Source organism: Rhipicephalus microplus, chromosome X (assembly GCF_043290135.1).
Source record: "Rhipicephalus microplus isolate Deutch F79 chromosome X, USDA_Rmic, whole genome shotgun sequence".
Lineage (NCBI taxonomy): Eukaryota > Metazoa > Arthropoda > Arachnida > Ixodida > Ixodidae > Rhipicephalus > Rhipicephalus microplus.
In genome coordinates, this window is record NC_134710.1 from 75,204,853 (window position 1) to 75,226,483 (window position 21,631).

General features: G+C 43.8%; 1 protein-coding gene across 4 annotated transcripts in view; it reads right to left on the reverse strand.

Moving 5' to 3' along the window:
- Positions 1–383: 383 nt before the first annotated feature.
- Positions 384–21,631, reverse strand: part of LOC119175957 (uncharacterized) — a 41,955-nt gene continuing 20,707 nt past the window's right edge. For all 4 annotated transcript variants that reach the window (XM_075877145.1, XM_075877144.1, XM_037427028.2 and 1 more), the window contains exons 5-8: positions 20,780–20,957; positions 8,967–14,801; positions 2,814–2,866; positions 384–487 (exon numbers count right to left, since the gene is read on the reverse strand). In XM_075877145.1, the coding sequence (XP_075733260.1) occupies positions 452–487; positions 2,814–2,866; positions 8,967–14,801; positions 20,780–20,957 (6,102 nt within the window). In that variant the 3' untranslated portion in view covers positions 384–451. The remainder of the gene's footprint in view (positions 488–2,813; positions 2,867–8,966; positions 14,802–20,779; positions 20,958–21,631) is intronic.

Consider the following 21,631-nt stretch of genomic DNA (forward strand, 5'->3'; position numbering starts at 1 on the left):
TTTTCTGGCTGTTGTGCAGTGGTCTCGATACATACTTCACACTTTGAGCACTTCAAGATTAAAAGTAGCATTCATACCTACTTGTCTTTTACAATTTCACAGTACAGCTACATCTACACAGCTTCAGAAATCCCTTATGTAAGCAACAAGCATTAGAGCGATTGGCAAAACATCAGGCACCCTTGGACTATTCCTAAAAAGCATGTTTTAGCATACCAGTTCACCGTTTTATGCGTACAAGTGACAAGGTGAGTTATCATGGTTTTGCGATGCTATCAGCACTTGTACATGATATTTTGTTACTAAGATCAGAAGGTGTCCTGAGCGGCTGTCGATTAGCATATGCCATTAACCTAACAAGTCAGAACATGACAAATACGTAGTCCAGTATCAGAGTACAAGCATTTATTTCAAGTAAAAGAGTAAAATGAGAATGCAAGTGTGAGTGTTCCTACACCCTCTTGCGTGTCCTTCTTGCAGGTGCCACCTGAAATGAAATGTTATGGTTTTACCACTAATTGTCAGGGCTCATAGCAACATTGTGCAGACAAGGAAGAGCAGGTGGACTTTTTAATACCAATAGTTAACCAGAAAATTTTCATAGTTTCTTACAGGGGTGCAACAGCTGAAACAGAACTTGGACCAATTTTCGGAGCAGAAAAATGTTACTTTTAGAGCACTAAAACCCAAATTCGGAGCAGTGTACACAAAAAAAAACAACATTCACTGTTTATCACGAAAAACCAACTTTGGAGAAGTTTGAGAAAGAAGGCTGAAATTAAAAATATATATATATATATATACATATATAGGGAAAGAAGTATTTTTGACACAATATTAATGAGATATAACAGACACTAATGCCATGGTACACACACACGCACAAGCCAAAGTCCTCCTTTCCTTTTTTTCGTGAAGAGGTTAGGTTTAGGGCAAAACTTTTCGGCTCGCTTGCAAGGCGCGTTTGTCCAAATAAAGTAACAAGAACACACACTTGTTGGTTTGGCGACGACACCGAATATCTTTCACATGTTGCGTTGCTATGGCAGCTAATGTGGTCAAGACATGAACTAAAGCTGGAAGTGTACAAGTTTGACGCACTGCGAGCTTATACGCTTTCAGCTTTAGTTCCTAATGGTTCTTAACATGCCATGGCCGGGCTTGCTGACTAAAAAATTCATATTTCCCGCGAAGTTTTGCTAGCTGTAGCAACACATTTTTGTCTTGAAGTTGCATCATTCCGCCGGTAAACATCTGCTTATTTCACCTGGTCGATCGCGTTTCGCGAGTGTCTTGGTCTAATGAGCACCTATCTTACACTACGGTTTAGAGTCAGGGTCTGCCTGCATAGATTGATGACGCAAACTACAGGTGGCCAAAGTAGCCTTCATTTCTCGCAAAAATCAAGGCAACTGGCGCAGCGTGGCACAATTTTGGCACATTTCATGGTTTTGGTGCAGCTCGACGCACAAATGAGGAATTGTATAAAATTAGTGCAGCTGTTGCACCCCTGTCATTATCATTTCTCTACAAGTTACAGTAACCATCAGAAAGCTGGTTTACTTAGTGATTCACCTCACAATCTAGACACAAAAAAAGGGGGGAGAGAGAGAGACAGGTTCATTTTAAAACAGTGTACTAAAGATTCAAGTTCCTGAAGCTTTCCCTTCAACTTGTCACCATTTCTGCCTTTTGCTGCTTTTCTAGACCTGTTCAACCGGACAATTAGGGTCATGTCATTTTGTTGTGTTTACCTGCTCAGCATAGCTACTAACACAAGCAGTCTAATTGGAAACTGTTACTTTGAACTATTTTTTTCTCTTGACATCATGTATTTTATCTTTAATGTGACTTTTCTATGACTGATTTGCATGCTTGGTGAAATTTCTCTTTTTTTTTATCCTCCACATAAGCACGGTAATGGTTGTGTGCGGCTGACCAAGATCTATCCAAACCCTAAGTTATGTATTCGAAATTTGCAACTGCCATAAAATCCCAAGCAGCCCCCTCCCTTCTAAGGGAGATTTCAAACATGTGGGCTCACCTCCCTACAACTATTTTCAGTTTCATAGAATAAATTTTTATTCACTCTTGTCGCGCAAATGAGGAAAAGAAAAAACACCAATGAATACATGTGCATTAAATAAAGCATTTCATTAGAAGCACAGGTGGACATTTATTACTCCAAGTGACTTTTCCACGGCCATCTTGAATTTTGATCCATGACCCGATCGAGGGCCCCCCTCTCTAATAAATCTTTCAAATTATCCTTCACCACATGAGACACTTGCTCGGGATTTCACTGTAGCCTTACCATGTCTCTCACAGTGAATGCAGGATTAGCTTTGGCTAGTGCTGCTGCTGTAACAATGCTACTGCATTGTGGCCAGAGAAACAGACAAGCATGAATGCCTTGATGGCTGGAGTATGCAGTTGCTTGTCATTCAAGAGCATAGTCAGAGCTAGAAGAAAGGTGGTTCAAGACCCACGCCATTCTTTGAACTTTCTTAACTTGTATGAGTAAGTAACAAACACGCACTTTTGTACAACATAAAACATTTGAAAATTCCCCACACCCACCCACACACATACATGCACATACAGACAAAACAATATACTGGTTACACCAAAGTTCATGGAAATATTACTTCTCTGGTTCAGAGCGAAAGGTAATATATACCTAATAATTTTCAAACAAATTTCAATAGTAGCAGGATGCAAGCTAAAGCCATAAAATATGTTTAGCTGCTTTTGCAAGCAAGCCTTCACATGCTTAAAAAATAAATGTTCTTGTACATGCACTACATTCTCACCGTTTCAGGTTGCCCGCTCTTTAATGCCTTAGCGGAAGAGCCCTCCTCGTCAACTGCACGAAAAAGCCCAAGAATGAAGTGAACGACATTTAGCCCAACATCGTGTGCACTTTTTTGTACAAATTGTATGGTTCAAGGGCATTACAGCATGCAGCCAAATCTTTGCCTGACATCAGGTATCATGCATTTATCCACCTAATCAGATGCAATTATTTGCTGATGATTTCATAGCTTACAAAACAATAAATAGCAGGGACGACCAAATAGAATTAAACAATTCCTTAGCTTCTACACAAAACTGGTGCAACAAATGGGGAATGAAACTAAACGCAACTAAAACAGCTAGTATTTCCTTTACACATAACAGGAAACCTCCTCAGTATCAGTACACCATCATAACGTCCCGTTGCAAAAGTGCGACGAAGTATCTCGGTGTCACTTTTACAACAAAATTAAACTGGGAATGTCATATAAATGATGTATGTCAAAAGGCTCCAAGCAAACTGCATTTTTTAGAAAAAAACTAAAAAATACACCTTCCAGTGTTAAACTAAATGCGTATAAAACGCTCATTACCAGCTTTAGAGTATGCGGACATAGTACGGGCTCCACACCACAAATATTTAACCGATAAATTAGAATGCATACAGAAACTAGCATTGCGGTTTATATTGCTACGTGCCAGTGCATGGAGTTGAAGAAGACAAAGCAGATAGACTGGCACGAGCTAATTTGTGTGGCTGGCGCTGCTCGCTTAACCGGCTGAAAATACATCGGTGACTACCCCTCCGAGTCGTTCTCCAACTCTTAACATATTTGGTGGAGTTGTGCGATCCCCGTCCTCACCACGGAACTCCGAAGTGGACGCTCCCTCGCGGCTTTCATCATGACCACTCAAGACTCGGCTACATTCTCTCCAGTCGCCCGCCCTTCTGCCTGGCTTGTCACCCAGCGCATGCAACAACTTTCGTGGCGCTTCCCGCGCTCAAAGACCCCGGCGTGTTCTCGGGCCCCGAGGGTTCCGACGTCGACCAATGGCTACGCCTCTACAAATGCGTCAGCACCACTTACAGGTGGGATCCCACTCTTATGCTCGCAAACGTCATCTTTTACTTCGACGGAACCCCTCATGTTTGGTTTGACAACCACGAGCATAACATAACAAGCTGGGACAGCTTCAAGGAAAAGATCCGTGAGCTTTTTGGCAACACCTCTGGTCGTCGTGAAGCTGCGAAAAATTAGTTGTCAACTCGCGCACAATCTTCCACGGAGCCCTACATCGGTTACATTCAGGCTGTCCTCTCACTATGCCGCCAAGCTGATGAAAAGATGTCCGAGCCTGAAAAAGTTGCACATATCCTAAAGGGTATCGCCGACGATGCGTTCAACCTGTTGGTGTTCAACAATGTGTCATCTATTGATGTGATCATTCAAGAATGCCGCCGGTTCAAACAAGCTAAAAGCACGGGCATCTCCCATCAGTTCCAGCGCCTTCCGAACACCACTGCGACGTCCCCGTGTCTCGACACATATCATCCACCAGACACCTGTGACAACTTGACATGACTCGTCAGGCGGGAACTTGAAGCGGCTGCTCCTGCTAAGGTGGGACCAACGTCCCCTGACCCCTCTCCTCCAATTACGTTGCCTCTCATTCAAGCAGTCGTCCGGCAAGAAATCGCCAGCTTGAAAATTCACTCTATCTCACCGCCTCCCCGCACCGAAGACAAAGCAGATAGACTGGCACGAGCTAATTTGTGTGGCTGGCGCTGCTCGCTTAACCGGCTGAAAATACATCGATGACTACCCCTCCGAGTCATTGTCCTTCTCGTAACAATATCTTCAAAGTATTCACGACAAACATTCATAACGAACTTGAGGGTCAAGGCTGATATCCAACTACTTGTACAACACAGACTGGTTTCTAGACTAAATTTTTATACCTCCTTTATCGGGGATCTTATCGAATACCCCAAGCGACATACATTCATACGCCATTCAGGCATCCAACTCAGACGAATCATAATAAAACAATACGTCAACAACCCTGACATAATAACACTTTCAAATATTCTTTATTTCCACACACCATTTCTCGTTGGAATGCACTGCCTGCTGATGTTGTAAACTGCTCAACTGTCGAATTCATTAGCAGCGTTCAGAATTTAGACTTAAAATGGTCGAAGAATTGGTATCATTAGTATTCCATAAGCAACCCCTTCAGCATGCACAGTTATTATAATTTTGTTTGCTGTTTGTATGTACCTTGTTTACTACATAATGATCATATTCCTTGTCATTTGCATGTGCTAATACTTATTGCTCTGTATAGATGTTTTTTTTTTTCTTTTTTCAACACACTCCTGCATGGGCCCAAGAAGGGCTTGGAGTATTGTGAAATGAATAAATAAATAAATAAATGTCAGTTTAATTGGAAGTTCAACAAAAAGAACAGTGTGGTGTCCAAGTCAGCGTACAGCGAGAGCGGCACTGTCGAAGCAGCCAGTCCAGACAATTGGAGCAGCAGCAGGCTCACCAAGTTGCGCGAAAGTTGCAGCTGACAGCGACATTTTCAACCTCAACGAGGCAGCACTTCATTATAAAATGTTGTCGAGTCGCATTTTCACACCGAAAGGTGGCACGTGCTCAGGAGTGAAACAACAGAAGGACAGGGTCACTGTCCTTTTAGATGCAAATGCCACAGGTGAAGAGAAGCTGCCATTACTTATAATTTGCAAACCTCTTAAGCCTAGGTGCTTTAGAAATGCACAACTGCCGAATGGCGTTATCTATTGCACGAATAGAGCTGTGTGGATGACTGCTATTCTTTTCGAAGAGTACATTTGCGCTATGGATAACAAGATGGCCAAAAAAAACTGAAAAATCCTGCTTATTGTCAACAACTGCCCAGGCCACAGCAAAATAAAGAATTTCGAGGCAGTGACAGTAGAGTTTTTGCCTGCAACTATGACGTCTGTGCTGCAGCTGATGGACCAAGGTGTCATCGAAGTGGTCCGAAAAAAATTACCGCAAGAGCCTTCTCCACAGAATTTTGGTGTCTTATGAAAAAGGCAATGGCAGCTGGGAGCAGCACACCTTCTCAGCAGCATTTGCCAGCAAGTTCGTGCAATGGCTTTCACTAACTGCTTTGCACACGCTGAGTTTTCACATGCCGCGAGTTTACCAGAAGCAGAGACAAAAGACATAGATAACTTCACAGACTGTTTGTCAAGAGGTAGTCAAGTCAAGTACCGGTGCCGCTAGAAATGGCGCGACTTTTCTGGAGTACATGCTGCGTGAGTAGGATGTGGCGGTGACCAGAAAAATGACAGACGCCGAAATTATTGAAACGCCACTAACGTAGAGGACGGCGAAGACGAAGACGAACCACCTTGAGAGGTGCTGACATCTTCTGAGACAAGAAATTTGCTGCGCTTGCTTCGAAATAAGGTCGAGTGCAACGGCAAGGAAGATCGACTGATGCAATGTGTCAGGCAGCAGGAGGACGCCTTCCTAAGCCTAAGTACAACCGCAAAGCAGATGAGCATTAGGAAGCATTTCTCTGCTAAATAAAATGGGAGTGCAGTAAATACCAACCAGTTAAAGTCTCTTGTATGTTGTTGTTTTTTTTTTTCTCTTTTAAACCTGCACAAGAAGAAAGATTAAAAACTGCCGCTGAAGAGCCGGTAAGTAGTAGTGATTTTTCTGAAAAGCGCTCATTTTTCCCGGGGATTAGCACAACTTTAGCCTCGAAAATCCATTTATCTCGAAATTTCCCCTGGTTTTTACGACTTATTAACAAGGTATTAATGTATGGCCATACAACCCCATAACCGAGCTGTTAAGACACTGTTTCTACAAGCCTTGCCAAATGAAATATGTTACCAGCAGATTCGGTTGGCCACAAGACTGCGGATTCATTCTATAAAGGCCTGTACCCCCTGCAATACCGTATTTACTCGATTCTACCGCTCCCTCGATTTTAACGCGCACCCGGTTTCCACGATGGAAAAAAAAAAAAAAAAGCAAGACATCGACTGCAACGCGCACCCATTTTTCTCGTTGGCCCGCACAATCACACAACTCGAAAAAACGACTCCTTTCGGGAGCGTCTTCCATTTAAATATGAGGTTTAAATATGGGCTTGTGCCCATCCGACGTGTAACAGAGCATTGCCGTCACTGTAGTTTTACCCTGGACCGATATCAGCACGCGAACTTGCTTCGCCCCCTTCTTTTCGACGGTTGTGGTGCCAGGCATGTCAAAGTAAAGAGGTGTCTGATCGCCATTCCCGATTTGCCCAAGCAGGTAGCCGTTGTTGTGCCGCAAGTTTAGGACGAACCTCTGAAAACTGTGAAGGTTGTCATCGTACTCCTCTGGAAACTTTTCGCATGTGCCCGTTCGCCTTCGACGGGAAAAGCCTTTCCTCTACATAAAGTTAGTTAGCCAGCACCTGTTCTCTTTAAACTGGCTCCGCATTAGCCATTTTTCTTAGGCTAACTGCATAGCCCGCACTTGAAGCAGTTCTGCCGTCACGGGTCGCTGTGCCGCTCGCTGCTCAAGCATAAGTTCACCGAGCAGCTCTTCAATTTGCGGAAACCGACCCTGCTGTGGTCCACTGAAGCCTTTGCGTGAAGTGTGGCAGCTTGGGCTAGTTGGTATAGCATGACGATAGTTATAGCGCATGACGATAGTTATGTCTCTGTGTCATTTTGATCTTGCGCTATAACTATTGCTTTGCGTGAAGCTTTGCTGTCGACAATCTTCTGCTTTTGTTTCCGCCAGTCCCGCACGCACGTTTCGAAAACTCCGAACGACCGCGATGCGGTCCGATTTCCGTCCGTTTCTGCACTCGCGATGACTTTTCTTTTAAAAGCGGCATCGCGGTGCACTGGAGTTTTTGGAGTCGGCCCTTCCATGCCGTCGACGCTAATGCACTACAAGATGACGAACTCCTCAGCACACGTACGAAGTGCCGCACATGGGAAACACATAGGCAGAAATGGCCGACGCGCCATGCCGACGCACGTAGGGGGCGGCCATTTTAGAAATGCCGATGGCGATAGAATGACCATATTCATTTTTTTTTCGTACTCGATTCTAACGCGCATGCGATTTATGAACTCGCTTAGCCGGAAAAAAGATGCGCGTTAGATTCGAGCAATTACGGTAATGCCCAAGATGGCGCTGCGAGTAATAAATAAAAAAAAAAACAGTGTTTTACTGCAGACAACATCTTTGCAAGCCTGCTCCAATTTTTTCGCCACTGTGCTCATATCACCAAAATACCTCAATCTATACTGCGGTTCAAATCTACATATGTATACTGCGGTTCAAATCTACATATGTAGCCTGCTATCGTCGGCATTTAGGGGTGAATTTCGATTTCACTAGGCTTGAATTAGCTCGTAAGGAAGTCTAAATCGCGGCGAATGAAAGATATAGATGCAATAAAAATCTTCGTTCCTAATAGTAATAATAATAATACTTGGGGTTTTATGTGCCAGAACTACGATGTGATTATGAGCCACGACGAAGTGGAGGGCTTAGAAAATTTGCAACCATCGGGTGTTCTTTCATGTGCAGTGACATCGCATAGTAATACACGGGCTTTAACCGCCATGGCAGGGATAATCTTTTTCCTGTGTTCATTGCATTCCATGCTATATTATGTGTCACTCGGTCGTCGGCCACTAGTCCAGCTAAAGTGACGCAGCCTGTTCATGAGAACATGACAAAGCACTGATCAGAAATAAGTTGAACTATCAGTGCGGATAGCTGACTGTGGCTGAATAGAGCCTTGGGAGAAACACCCGCGCTGATAGCTAACACCATAGCCGATGCGGTGGGTGGAAAGGGAACTACCGCTCTCACAGGCAAAGAGGAGCGTTCAGCAGGCTGCACCAAAGGGTGAGATCGAGCGACTGTGGCATAATCACGCCTTCAACAAAAACAAACACATAGTGCATTGTGAATAACTCCCTCCTCTTGACTATTCAACAAAATCACAAAGTTCGCCCACCTGCCAATTCTGACCACCACCACAGGACAATACACACATCAATAACATTAATATTGTTGTCCACATAGCCATAAGTCAATATGATGAAAAGGGATTGGACTGTGTCAAGGTTTTAAAAAAATGCTACTCACCATGTTTACTTTCCACTGCTTTGGCACGTTTTCCTCTGGTCTTCTTTGGAGTAACCTCTACAGTGGCATGGTCAATGACAACGCCGGCCTCTTGAACAGCCTTGCGCTTGCTTCTTCGTACCATTACTTCATCAGTGTGTGAAGCATCACTCACTAGAGCCTCGTCATTTGGTTCTTGCTTCGATGTGGCAACACGGCGTGACCTAGAGCTCTTAGAAGAGGTGCCCACTTTTTCGCTCTGCTCTTCAGCCCCATTCTCTTCCAACACATCCATAGGAGGAGCTACTTGCTTTGGTAGACGGGCCCTCTTCTTTTTATTAGTGCCACCATCGTCTTCAACAGTGCTAGTCTGAGTTTCTGTACCATCCTCTTGGGAGGCAGGTGGACGCTTCCCTCGGCCTTTCCGCGTGGTAGTTGGTGGAGGTGCGACTACCTCATTCTCAGGCTCAGTCTCGGCAGGCTCACAATTTTGATATTTTTTGCCCTGCTTGACAGCACGCTTTCTTTGAGCTTGCACTGGACTTTCAGTTGGTTCCTTTTCTGATGAAACCAGATTTTCTGCCAACAGTTCCACTGATGAACTTGGGACCTCCTCCTCAGGCACTTTCTTGGCTGCTTGCGTTCGCTTAGCTCTAGTTTTCTTCGGCTGTTGTTGCTCAGCCGTCTCCTGCTCCAAGACATTGGTGTCCAGCTTTCTTGAAGCAACGGTACGACTTGACCTGGTGCTTCTTACAGGCCTGGTAGAACCCTCTAATGCAACATTTAAATTGTTCGTATCTGTTGAAGTATCCTCTTCCTCATGAATTTTTCCAGATCCTGGCCTTCCCTTAGCTCCCGCAACATTTGAACACTTTGCTGTATCATCAAGCTCAGGGCATTCATTTGTGGCTTTTGAAACTGGTTTCCGCTTAACTTTAGATGAACTTGAAGTTGCTCCATTTTCCGACTTTGCAACACCTTGATCTGTGCTCTTTGGAGCTGGCACGCGGCGCGACCGGGCACTCCTGATAGTGGTCTCCTCCACAGCAACATCTGTTACACCTGGAGTTTCATGTTCTAACAGCAGCACTCCCCTCAGCTCTTGCTCAGATTCTTTATCTTGGTCATCCACACTGCTTGACACTGGCTTGCGCCTGGCCTTCCCAGCTTTCAACTTTGGAGTGTCTGTTTCACCCTCCATGACATCTTCATTAACCTTATTTGAGGCTGATGTCCGTTTAGACCTTGACCTGCTTGTTGTACCAACCACTTCGTGCTCCACTGCATTTAAGTGTTCGTCTTTTGAGGCTGGTGTGCCGCCAGTTCTGGCACTCTTATTCATGACAGAGCCCACAGTATCATCATCTGCATCATTTGAAGTCACGTCATCAGACTGCAACTGCACTGGTTCGTGCTGTGCATCATCGTCCTCTTCTCTCACTTGGCCGGAGGCTTGCTTCTGTTTCATTTTTAAAACTTTTGAGGACTTCGGAGTACTAACTCTGACTTGTTTTTGTGCCTTTTTTGCCTTCCCCGATGATGGCGTTGGGTTATCAGACTCTGAGGTAGCTACAGAGTCTTTCAATGATGCCATTGTGCAGCTGGACCTACCCCTTGTAGGCCTGACAGCCTCTTCCACTGCAACATCATTAGTGTTTGAGACATACTTCGCTAATGGCTCGAGTGCTGTCTCCTGTCTAGACACATCTGCTTCTTCATGTATCCTGGCTGAACCTGGTGTGTGCTTAGCTCTCTTGATTGGAGAAACTGAAGACCTCTGCTTTGGGGTCATGGCATTTTGCTCCCCTACAAATGGCACTTGTTTATCAACTGAAAGACTTGTGCTAGGTGTAGCTTCTTTCTCCTGAGTTATCTTTTCATCTGTCTTCAATGCTGCCGTGCAGCTAGATCTAGCACTTCTTCGCCCAGAAAACTTTTCTGCAGTGACACCTTCTGAAGCAAGCTCCTTGGATGGGGAACTGCCAGCTGTCTCCTGTCCTGGGACCTTTTTCTCTGAATTAACATCACTTGGAGCTGGTGTCTGCTTAGCCCTTGAAGCTCTACGAGACTGCTGACTGTCAACCACATCTTGCTTTGGGGTGCCTACAACTTGTTGCTCGACAGTCGTTCTATTTGCATTGAGAGATTCTGGTGTGTGCTTCACTGTTGTATTCAATACAACTGGACTAAGTGAATTCTGCTGTAGTGTCTCGGCGCTTACTTCTTTTGAGACTGGCGTGTTGGTGTATCTCCCACGTCTTGCTTTAACAGAGCCCTCCAATGGAGCAGTTATGCTATCAGGCGTTGCAACTTGAGATAGAAATATGTCTTCAGTATCATGCTGCTGGGTTTTTTTGTTTGCACTGGTTGTAGCTTGTTTTCTTGTCAATTCAACAGCTCTGAGGGGCTTTGGAGTCTTCACCATATCTTGCTTTGTAGTTGCTGCATAAATGGAGGCTAGTGTGTGCACAGCTCTTGAAGGACCCTCAGTGCTTGCTGTAATAACTATGTCTTGCTCTAGCATGTCTGCATTTAGCTTTTCTGATGCAAGCGAGTGGCTCAATCTTGCACTTCTCCTCCTGACAGACTTGTCCGCAGAAAAACTGGCATTGTCTGAAGTTTCAAGAGCCCCAGATATTCTGCCTTTTGTCCTCTGTTCAGTTGCCTTTTCCTCTCGATTTGTTGGAGTTTTCTGAGCTGCTGAAGTTTTCGAGAACAACAAATCCTTATTGCTTACTGGCACATATTCCGTTGCCAAAATATTCACGGTCTCTGGTGTGTTCACAGCTCTTTCTTGAGGTACTTCTGCACTGGCTTTGTTTGAGACTGGTGTGCGACTGGTCCGCAAATCTTTTTTCCTGTTAGGCTCTACCATTGCGCAACTTGCGGTGACATGTTTGGATGGTGATGTGCTCCGCAACGCTGTTTCTAAAGGTTCCGTTTTATTATTCACTTTCTTGGAAGCAGGTGTACGCTTAGCTCTTGAAGAACTCAAAATGTTTGGTGTGCTGTCAATGGGCTCCTCCGGCAATTCAGTACTGACAGACTGTTCTAGATCATCATGCATACCATCTGAAGGTGACTTTGGGTCAGCAGCCTCATCATTTTTCTGCAACTTCTTTGATCCTGGTGTTCGCTTTGCTCCTGAAGTTCTGACAGACTGCTGATGTAGACTTTCCTGATTTGTAGACTTTGCTGGTGTAGACTTTCCTGCTGAAATATTCATTGCATCTGGCATGCGAGTAGATCTCCTTGTCTTTGCAGACTTGCCCACAGCGACATCCGAACATTCCAAGGTCAAATGATTTGATGGGGATGCCCATACTGCCTGCTGCTCAAAGTCTTCTACTTCTCCTGAGTGAACTGTTTCCTTAGGTCCCGAGGTGTTGAAGGCCACTGAAGTGTCCGCCCCACTATCATGCTTTTGACCCCCTCTGCTTGCTCTCTTCAAAGCTGGAGACTGCTTGACTTTTGAGACACTTGAGCTGTTTCGCCTGCCTACAGCCACCTGCTCAGGAGTGTCAAGATGGGTCACATTGGAGATAGGTGTGCAGCTGTATCTTGTGCTTCTTGACCCAAAGGACTTTTCCAAAGCAGCCTCCTCATCTGCTACAGTCTCTCCACTAGTTTTGTCAGCTGTGATTTGTTGTGGGTCCATTCCATCTATGATATCAAAGACCTGAGTTGATTTATTTATCTCAGGAGTCTTAACAATCTCCTCCTCAGGGAACTTTCCGCTCGGTTTCCTTGAAGCTGGCGTTTGTGAAGTCGACAGACGGCCAGATCTCCTTGCATAGGCAACAGGCTCTCCCATTGAAAAAAATGTGCCATTTGAACTTTCATCCTTAAATAGAGACATGCTTGCAGCACCTTGTTCTTTTTCATTCACATAGCTTGCAGCTGGTGTTCCTTTCTTGGTTCCACCAACATTCACAGATTTACGGGTGCCTGACATATTTTGCTTTGGGGTTTCTTCGTTAACCTTCTTTAAGGCCGGCGTCCGTTGAGACCTTGAAGCATTTAGTTTTGTAGGTGAGTCAACGTACTCAGGATCTCCTGCAGTCGCATTCATTGATGTGGAAGAACCACCAAACCCAGAGGCATTCCCCTGGGAAACGTACAAGTTGCCGGCACGGACCTGTGCTGGTAGTGATGTGTCCAGGGTTTCTCGCTCTGGGGCTTCCTTCACCTTCTTTGGAACTGAAGTTCGCTTAGTGCTCGAAACTTTCAGGGACTGCTGAGTAGCTACATCTTCTTGTTTTCTGGTCCCTTCATCTGACATTTTAAATGCAGATGTGCACTTCGTTTTTGAAGCATTCAGGGCAGGTTCTGTACCAGGCGTACTGCCATCTTGTACCTCGTAATTCACTTTTTTTGGCACTGGTGTGCGGCTGGACTTTGCATTTGTCGTGCTGGGTGAGCTCGTACGTCGTGACAGTGATGTGTCAACAGGCTCAAGCTCCCGCACCTCATTCTGTTCAGACATTCTTGTCGAAGCAGTGGACCGTCTTCTTGCAGAAATGTGTAGCAGGCTGGTAGATTCCTTTTGAGCTGAAGAATCAGTCATATCACAAACCATGCTGTTTTCTTTGGAGCTCATAGTACTCAAGTTAAATGATGATCGAGGAGTTTCAAACAACAACTCACAGCCTAAGGTGGTGTCATCCACAGTGTCGGAGGTCTTCTTCAACCCACCTGGTGACTCCTTCCCCTTGAAGCTTTGAAGTGCTACGCGAGAACTGCTACGGCTACTTAAAAAGGACAATTCTGGTGAGGCAGCATTAGAAGCTAGGTCACTGTCCTTTGGGTGAGAGTTGGAGTAAGCTGACCTGTTTTTCTGAGCCTGCCGCAGCAATGTGCAACTCTTTCGAGCACTGCCAGTTTCCATCCTACTTTTTCTTGTATTAGCACCTCCCACTGGAGTACTGGCAATAATCATTCCATTAGCAGCACTGGATGTCGCAAAACTGCGAGAAGTGCAGTCGTCAACAGAGATTTTGCTCGGTGATTTTTCTGGAACAGACTGTCCATTACAATCATCATGAATAGCCAAAGATATACCCTGTACATCTTCACAGCCATTTTGTCGTCTCAGTTTAGGCGACTGCTCCTCTGTGATAATCTGAGAAGTTCGACGCCGTTTTCCTAGACCCTCGCTCAAACTTTTGAGTGATGCAGAACGTCTACGCTCAGTGGGAGAATATGTCATGCTTGCCAGAGAACTTCTCGAGTCCAATGCTTTCATTCTTGGCTCATCTATTAAGGGTGTGGAATCTGATGAATCATACAGTTGGCCATTATCTGAAGATTCTGTAACTGGAGGAATGCCAGCATCATCATACTCCTGAACAGAGCTTGCATCATGTATTGATGAAGCAAGATTATTTGAAAGAGAGCTTTTTCTTGTTGCTCTCAACATTTTTCGAGAACTGGAGATGTCCGACATATCACTCAAGGAATAGGATAAACCATCCCTCCAAGAAAGCCTCTTAGGCCGCGTTGAAGTTTCAACATTCCTTGCAGCTCCATGTGCTGCTGCACTCCTGGAGCGACTCTGTCTTTCACTTCTATCACCAGCATCACTTGAGTTGGTTGTAGACAGTGGTGACACAAACTCTTCTGGCGGAATGCAAGGGGTCTTGTAAAGTGATTGGTCAAAGGAGCAAGTTGTAGGTGTAGACATGCCAGGTGTAGACATGTCACGTGTAGAAACTCTAAGTCTAGGCATGCCAGGTGCAGACACGCCAGGTGTAGACACGCCAGGTGTAGACGCACCAGGTGTACTGTTCACCTGTTGAGCTGCTAGACCCTCTTCGCTTCCATGAGCTTTTGATGTTGAACTCTCTCTTGCACCTTCTGTAAATGCAAAAACATTCACAGATGTATGCTCTGGTTTAAACACATAGTGCCATAAACATATTTACATTACTGCCCTTTGCTTAATGAAATTCCAAGAAATGAGCAAATATAAAGGTGCTAAACTAAATTCTTTTTCATTTTTAAGGGATGGAGCTGCAGAACAACACATTTATGAAAAGCTCGAATCATTTTTATCACTTGTAATTCTTAGATGTGCGCCAAAATCGAAGTGCACAGACATTTTGAACTTAACCCCCTCAAAATGCAGCCACTATGGCCAGCAAGATGAGATTGGACACAGTAAGCTAGAACTTTCACTCTAGCACAAAGCCACCCAATAAGAAACCACAATATGCCTGACAGGACGTAGTGGTGCGGCAATACCAAAAGCACCCATTTAAACGCCAATGTATAGGATACAGCTCAATTCAGGCAATTTACAATCACATAATTCATACACTAGCATCCTTCCCCAGTCGCATGATGTTGAATAAAGCCCATCAGTAATTTGGAACAGACAAAGGGTACATGGAATTAGGTACGGGCAGAAAAAAAAAGGAAAAAAAAAAACAAAGATGTGTAAGACATCGCTTGAAAAGAACATATCAAACTGCAAAGCAAAAATGAACATATGAAAAAATATTATTGACATTGCAATAATACTATGAACAATAATCATGGCATGTGCATCTGGAGAGCATAGCAATACTATGTAAGGACAAAAAGATATATTGCAATGCATATATACAGATACAATAAATATAAATCAGCGTATACATAAGTTAATGTAATAGCATGCAACACAACTTTAGTTGGAAATGATTTTGGTGTGACTAATTCTAGCATTGATATGTTGGGTGTCTATATGTTACTTGATATTTTTTCAGTGCAAGAGGGAAATATTCTGTTTTATTTCTTGTGGAAGGGTATTCCACACGGCGACTCCTTTAGCTGTATCTGTTACCGTGAACGTTTCTTGTTTGCCAAGTGAGATAGTTTCCTTTTACTTTTTGCGGCTTTCATAACTGAAACATGAGAAATGTGATTAGCAAACTAGATAGCTAGTGTTAATACTATAATGGGCCATAAGTGCTGTTTTACAATATTACAATCTATTACCATGCTGAACGGCATGATATTTAGGTTTCGGAAGAGTGGTGTATAATCATTCTTACCATGATTTGCAGTAGCTATTTATGAATTAAAAATTGCAACTTTTAGTATTAGGCAGCACTTTTTTTTTTTTAAGAAACTTGAGATTTTTATATGCAATCAGCCACATGTACTGCTAACCTTGGTGCAGAAGACTGAGGCGCAAAAAACATATCGTGAAGCAGGAAGAGCAGGAGAGAAGACAGAACAGCGCCACAATATGTTTTTTGCGCCTCAGTCTTCCGCACCAACTAGCCCAAAAACAAGTCCTTTTGGAGTACCGATAACCGAATAGGGACATTTTCTGCACAGGCTTCTGCACGAAATGGACATGCACAAGTTTAGTGAGTCGATGATTTTAGCGTCGAGGGGAAATTATTTTCAACACTTAATATAAAAGAATGCAAATGGCAACACCAAGGACGACTGCACTGCGACAAGTGACAAAAAGGCGGCAGTAAGGTGACCATTTTCTACTGCAAGACATGCAGTCCAAGTCCTAGCCTTCACCAATGGCAACTGCTCTAGGCATTACCATACGACACTCAAGTACTGTTAACCGCCAAGGATGCAGAAATTATCATCAAATAATAACCTTGAATGTGCTTTTTGCACCTCAGCTGGTTCAATACGAATTGCAGTCATAATTTCATTGAATCTATGCCCATTTGCCCGATAAAAAACACTTTAGGTTAAAAACATTTTATGAGTGGAACTGTAACAAAATAGTACTAACTGATCACCAACGTACTAGCTCAATGTCAACTACACAATGTGCATAACATTAAAGGCAATGTAACCACTGCTCTCCATGTGCATTTCCCAATATAATATATAGTCGAATACTGAAAGTTTTATACCAGTTTATCAAAACCCACCCTAAATAAAAAATAATGATTGATTTGTGGGGTTTAACGTCTCAAAACCACCATATGATTATGAGAGACACCGTAGTGGAGGGCTCCGGAAATTTTGACCACCTGGGGTTCGTCAACGTGCACCCAAATCTGAGTACACGGGCCCTAAATAAAAAAAAAAAATACTTTATAGTTTCCCAGCCTTAATATCACTAACCATTGCTATTTATTTATTGTGATGGACTTCAGTTCCCCTGATATCTATCACATGTGCCATTACTATGGCAACTAACGAGGTCGCCAGCAACACCAGCGTTCGCAGCAGGTTGAGTTTGTACACGTGCAGTAACAGTGGCATATGCTTCCAGTTTTAGTTTCTAACATGCCATAGCCGCTTTCACTGACTAGGAAATTCACATTTTCTGTAAAGTATTGTTGCCTACGACAACGCATTTTTGTCCTGAAGTTCGGTCGTTCCGCCGACAAATATCTGCTAACGTCAGCGGACCAGTGGGTGCATGGTGTTGTTCCTTCATCTGGTCGATCGCGTTTCACGAATGTCATGACCTAATGAGTAATATACATCATACACTCACTGTAGTTTAGGGTTAGGAACTGTGTGCCTGGATCCCTCAATTGATTGATGATGTGAACTACTGATGGCCAATGTGGCCTCCATTTTTTGCTGAAATCAGCACAACTGAAAAAATTTTGAGCTTAGTTGGGCATTTTGGCACAGCATGGCACAATTTCGGCAAATTTTATGACTTTGGCACAAGTCAGCACAAAAATGGGGAATTGTATCAAATTGGTGCAATTGGCACAGCTAAGCACCCCTGTATTTAGCATACAAATGGTTTGACTTTTAAAGACGATAGTCTTTCTTGGGGACAATCGGCGAAAAATATTTGGTCTGTCTGTCTGTCTGTCTACATTTGTCTGTTTGTCCGCCTTAACGATACCCCAAACCACACTATATGGCCAACCCCATTTGCAGCGCCCACCAATATTGCTCAAGGTTTAGCGTTCATAGTTGTGCAATTGTCAATTAAAAAGCAAATATTGCGCATATCTGAGGCGCCATAACAACACTTCGAAGTTTTGTATGTCTGCCTTTATATATTTCGAAGTTTTGTATGTCTGCCTTTATACTAAAAGAGGCACACGCAAGTAACTCTAAGAAATGTAGCGTTTATAGCGCTGCGCTGACAGTGCCACGCGATGCTCAAAAAGGTGTTTCCAACGTTTTGCTGCAACGTCACAAAGGTGGCACCTGCCCGTCGCTTTGCGTTCTACACCTTATCACCTTAGAGACTACACCTTATCACCTCCGAAAAACGAAGGCGCGCATCTTTCTCCACGAACTGCACGCTTTCGTTTTCGAAGATAACTGCAAGATGGCGCTTGTGTCTAACAGGCCTCGATGCGCTCGTTCGCCTCCGCTACACGCTCGAGGCACTCTAACGCAGCGTCTCCAGAATACCATTCACCGATTTTCTTGTGCAGAACATCAAATAAACGTTTTGTTCACTATCGTCTTTCAACTACATTTGCAGTGTAACATGCAGATTTGGAACCAATTTTTTTACGTCTGCTTCTCTATCTGCTTGCCACACAGTTGGCATAGCGCCAAGTTTACTACACGCTTTTAACAGACAACATAAGCGCACTGCACTGCCGTTTCCGGCGACCTCATGCGGGGATTATCTTTATGAGTGCGACACGGGTGCCAAGAAACCCCACCGCGCTGACTATCTCGTAAAACCAGTGTGTACAGCACTAAGTTACAAGTGAATGGTACTGGGTGATCACGCCTTGTCACACGTGCAACCGCGGTATTAGCACTGCCTGTGTTGGCCTGTTCTTTTTTTTTTAATATCAAAGCCACCACTGTTGAAGAACTCCTGATAGTACACAGACTTGCGATTGTCGCCTGCGCCCCTCAGCGACTTGAGTGAAGCATAGTAAAGCACTTGCTGCTTTCTTCAGGCATCGCGCAGCATAAGTAAGCAGTTCAACGTGGAATGTTATAACCCTCATAAGTGTTATAACCCTCGTAACGCTACACTACTACTCTAAAAGTGCCTGTAAAATCCTTTGACACAATCTGTGAATTCAAATGTGGATCTCCTAAGCTGGCGACCTCGAAATTCAAGAGATTCGTAAAACCAAATAGTATGGGTGGCAAAAGAAAAAATAAAACCGACACACAGCTTTGTTTGTTTAATTAGGACTGCACAAATGCTATGCAGTGCTCTAAATGATTGCCAGTAACATTGTTAAATGTCAGAGATCATACTTCGATCCCGGATATATCGAACTCGAAGGGGATCGCACAATAGTATGATGTATCGAGAATTCCAAATACAAAATATGTGTATTTAAGGCCTAAATTGAAGCATTTCAGGCCTCAGAAATCGCTACAAGAGCTAACATAACAATTCGCTCACAGTATAATGAAAAACAAGGTGCGAACTGCAAGTTGTCGCACTTCGTTTCACATGAAAACAGTCTGCAAACTTTTTTTGCTTCTTGCACGCCGTCAAGTTCCAGTCATCCTAAATATCGTTGAAGCTTTTCAAATAACTAAATTTAGCTCCTTCGGCCACAGCGCTGATTGATGCTGAACACCGATGCAAGCTTTGTAGCATGGCAAAAGGTTGGGTAGCGGTGGCAGCGAAGGCGTTAGCGCATTCATAATCGCACAGCTACACTTCCGCGGCACCGGCAACGGCAGCCAAAATCTCAGCATCGATGCAGTCAGAAACAGCTACATCGTCCCCTGTACCAAGTCGCTCACTGTCCAAGATGTGGCCAGAAACGCTGATAAGTGACAGAATTCACTTAGGCATCGTACGCCATTGTCAGCGGTCATAACGCACCCATTGTCGTCACCTAACCCGCAAGGAACATTTATAAGTGTTTAAACTTGACGTCGCTCCAAGAGCCAGTCATAATTTTTATCGCTACGTGTGGGTCAACGTACTCCCGAATGAGGATTTATCAGGAAGGAGGCGAGAAGTACACAAGACCACAAGGCGCAAAAGACAACGCCGTGCAAGCTGTGTACAATACCGAGTTCGTCAGAGTTCCCAGAGTCGAAATGTTGGCACTATTGATGTCACTGTGGCTTTGTAGCTGGCAGCCACTGCTTTTAGCCACTTTGATGCAAAAAGCTAGAAAAAGCATAGCCTCCGAGACATGCGTTTTGAAACCGAAAACACTAAAAAACATCACAACTGCACAACAAAAGGCCATGCTTTACAAGTTCGCGTGCCATTGAGCGCTAACAAACAAGGTAGGGAATGCGAACATTGGAATGAGATCGCAGAATCACAGATGCACCGGTCCCATACTTTTGCATGGGACCGGTGCATGTCTATCGCCGAGACAATACAATGCAAGAAAGAAAAATGTTTTATGAGCTATTGCTATGGCAACCAATGTGGTCGCCATTCATAGCACGTGGAGTTTGCTCAGATACGAAAAACGTGGCATACGGTTTTAGCTTTAGTTCCAAACATGCCATAGTGGCGTCTGCTGATGAGAAAACTCGCATTTCCCGCAAAGCGTTGGTGGCTATGGCAACGCATTTTTGTCAAGAAGTTGTATCGTCCTACTGATAGGTATCCACTATAGTTAGCAGACCAATGGGCGCGCAGCATTATTTGATCTGGTTGACCTAATCTTGTATCGTGGCTTGGCCGACGTAGCCTTCATTTCTCACCGAATTAGAGCTCCTGAGAAAATTTTGAAGCTGGTCCAACGTTTCAGCACAGCAAGCAGCAATTTTTGTGGTTCTGGTGCAGCTCGGCAGAAATGTGAGGAATTGTATCAAATTGGCGCAGCTGTTGCACCCCTGACTACACATTAAACTTGAAAGGAAAATATGCTACAGCATAGACTGCTTGTAACGTAAATTGCTGGAGTTGTGAGTACCTGCGCTATGACCAAAACAATATTTACCATTGGTAAATGGTGAAGAATGCATTCCTTCTTTCTTTTTCTTTTTCGACACCCACTCAAATCGAAACTGGCGAAAATTAACAGTAACAATATCGCCATGGTTCAAGAAGGCTTCGTTTGGAACATGTTCATCATTCTTGAGAACATCCTTTGTGCCAGAGACGTTGACGACATGAGCCTGCATAAAACATACAATTGTGTTCATTAGTAACAAAGGTTTCCACATTATCTATATCGAACTGTGCACTCAAGTTGTAACCAAGCTCTGACTGCAATAGGTATGAAAAATATGCTCACGATTGCTGACATGGGAAATTCACATTAGCCAAATATGCACCTTCTCACTATACAAGCCATGTCCCAAGCAATGATTGATCAGTGGTGCTTTCACTGTAAACAAACATGGCACACACAAAAGGTGTGCAACCACACATTTGCATGAAATATGTCATACCAAACGACGAAAACGTATATGAAATCCTGTGAAATCCCAACTGCACTTCCTGCTAAAAAAAAAAAAAAGAATTCAACTGAGCTGAGGTCCATTAAAGTTCACTGTAAGTTGTAGCCAATACATGACGGTCTAAGAGACAGTGAGGTGTTTTGTGTCAAAATGCACATTATTTCATATTATCATTGTTCATCCACATGCAAGTATGACAGAGATGAAATCAATCTAATTCATATACTTGCACGTGGTTTCAAGTCTACAAGACTGCATGCAAGCGAGAATCCCAAGTGAATATGAGTGTCTAGACCAAACAATATTCCAATGAAACCAGTCACAATAAATTAGGATTATATAAATAGAGGATCTGCATGACTTATATTCAGCTCAACCCATGTAAGGTG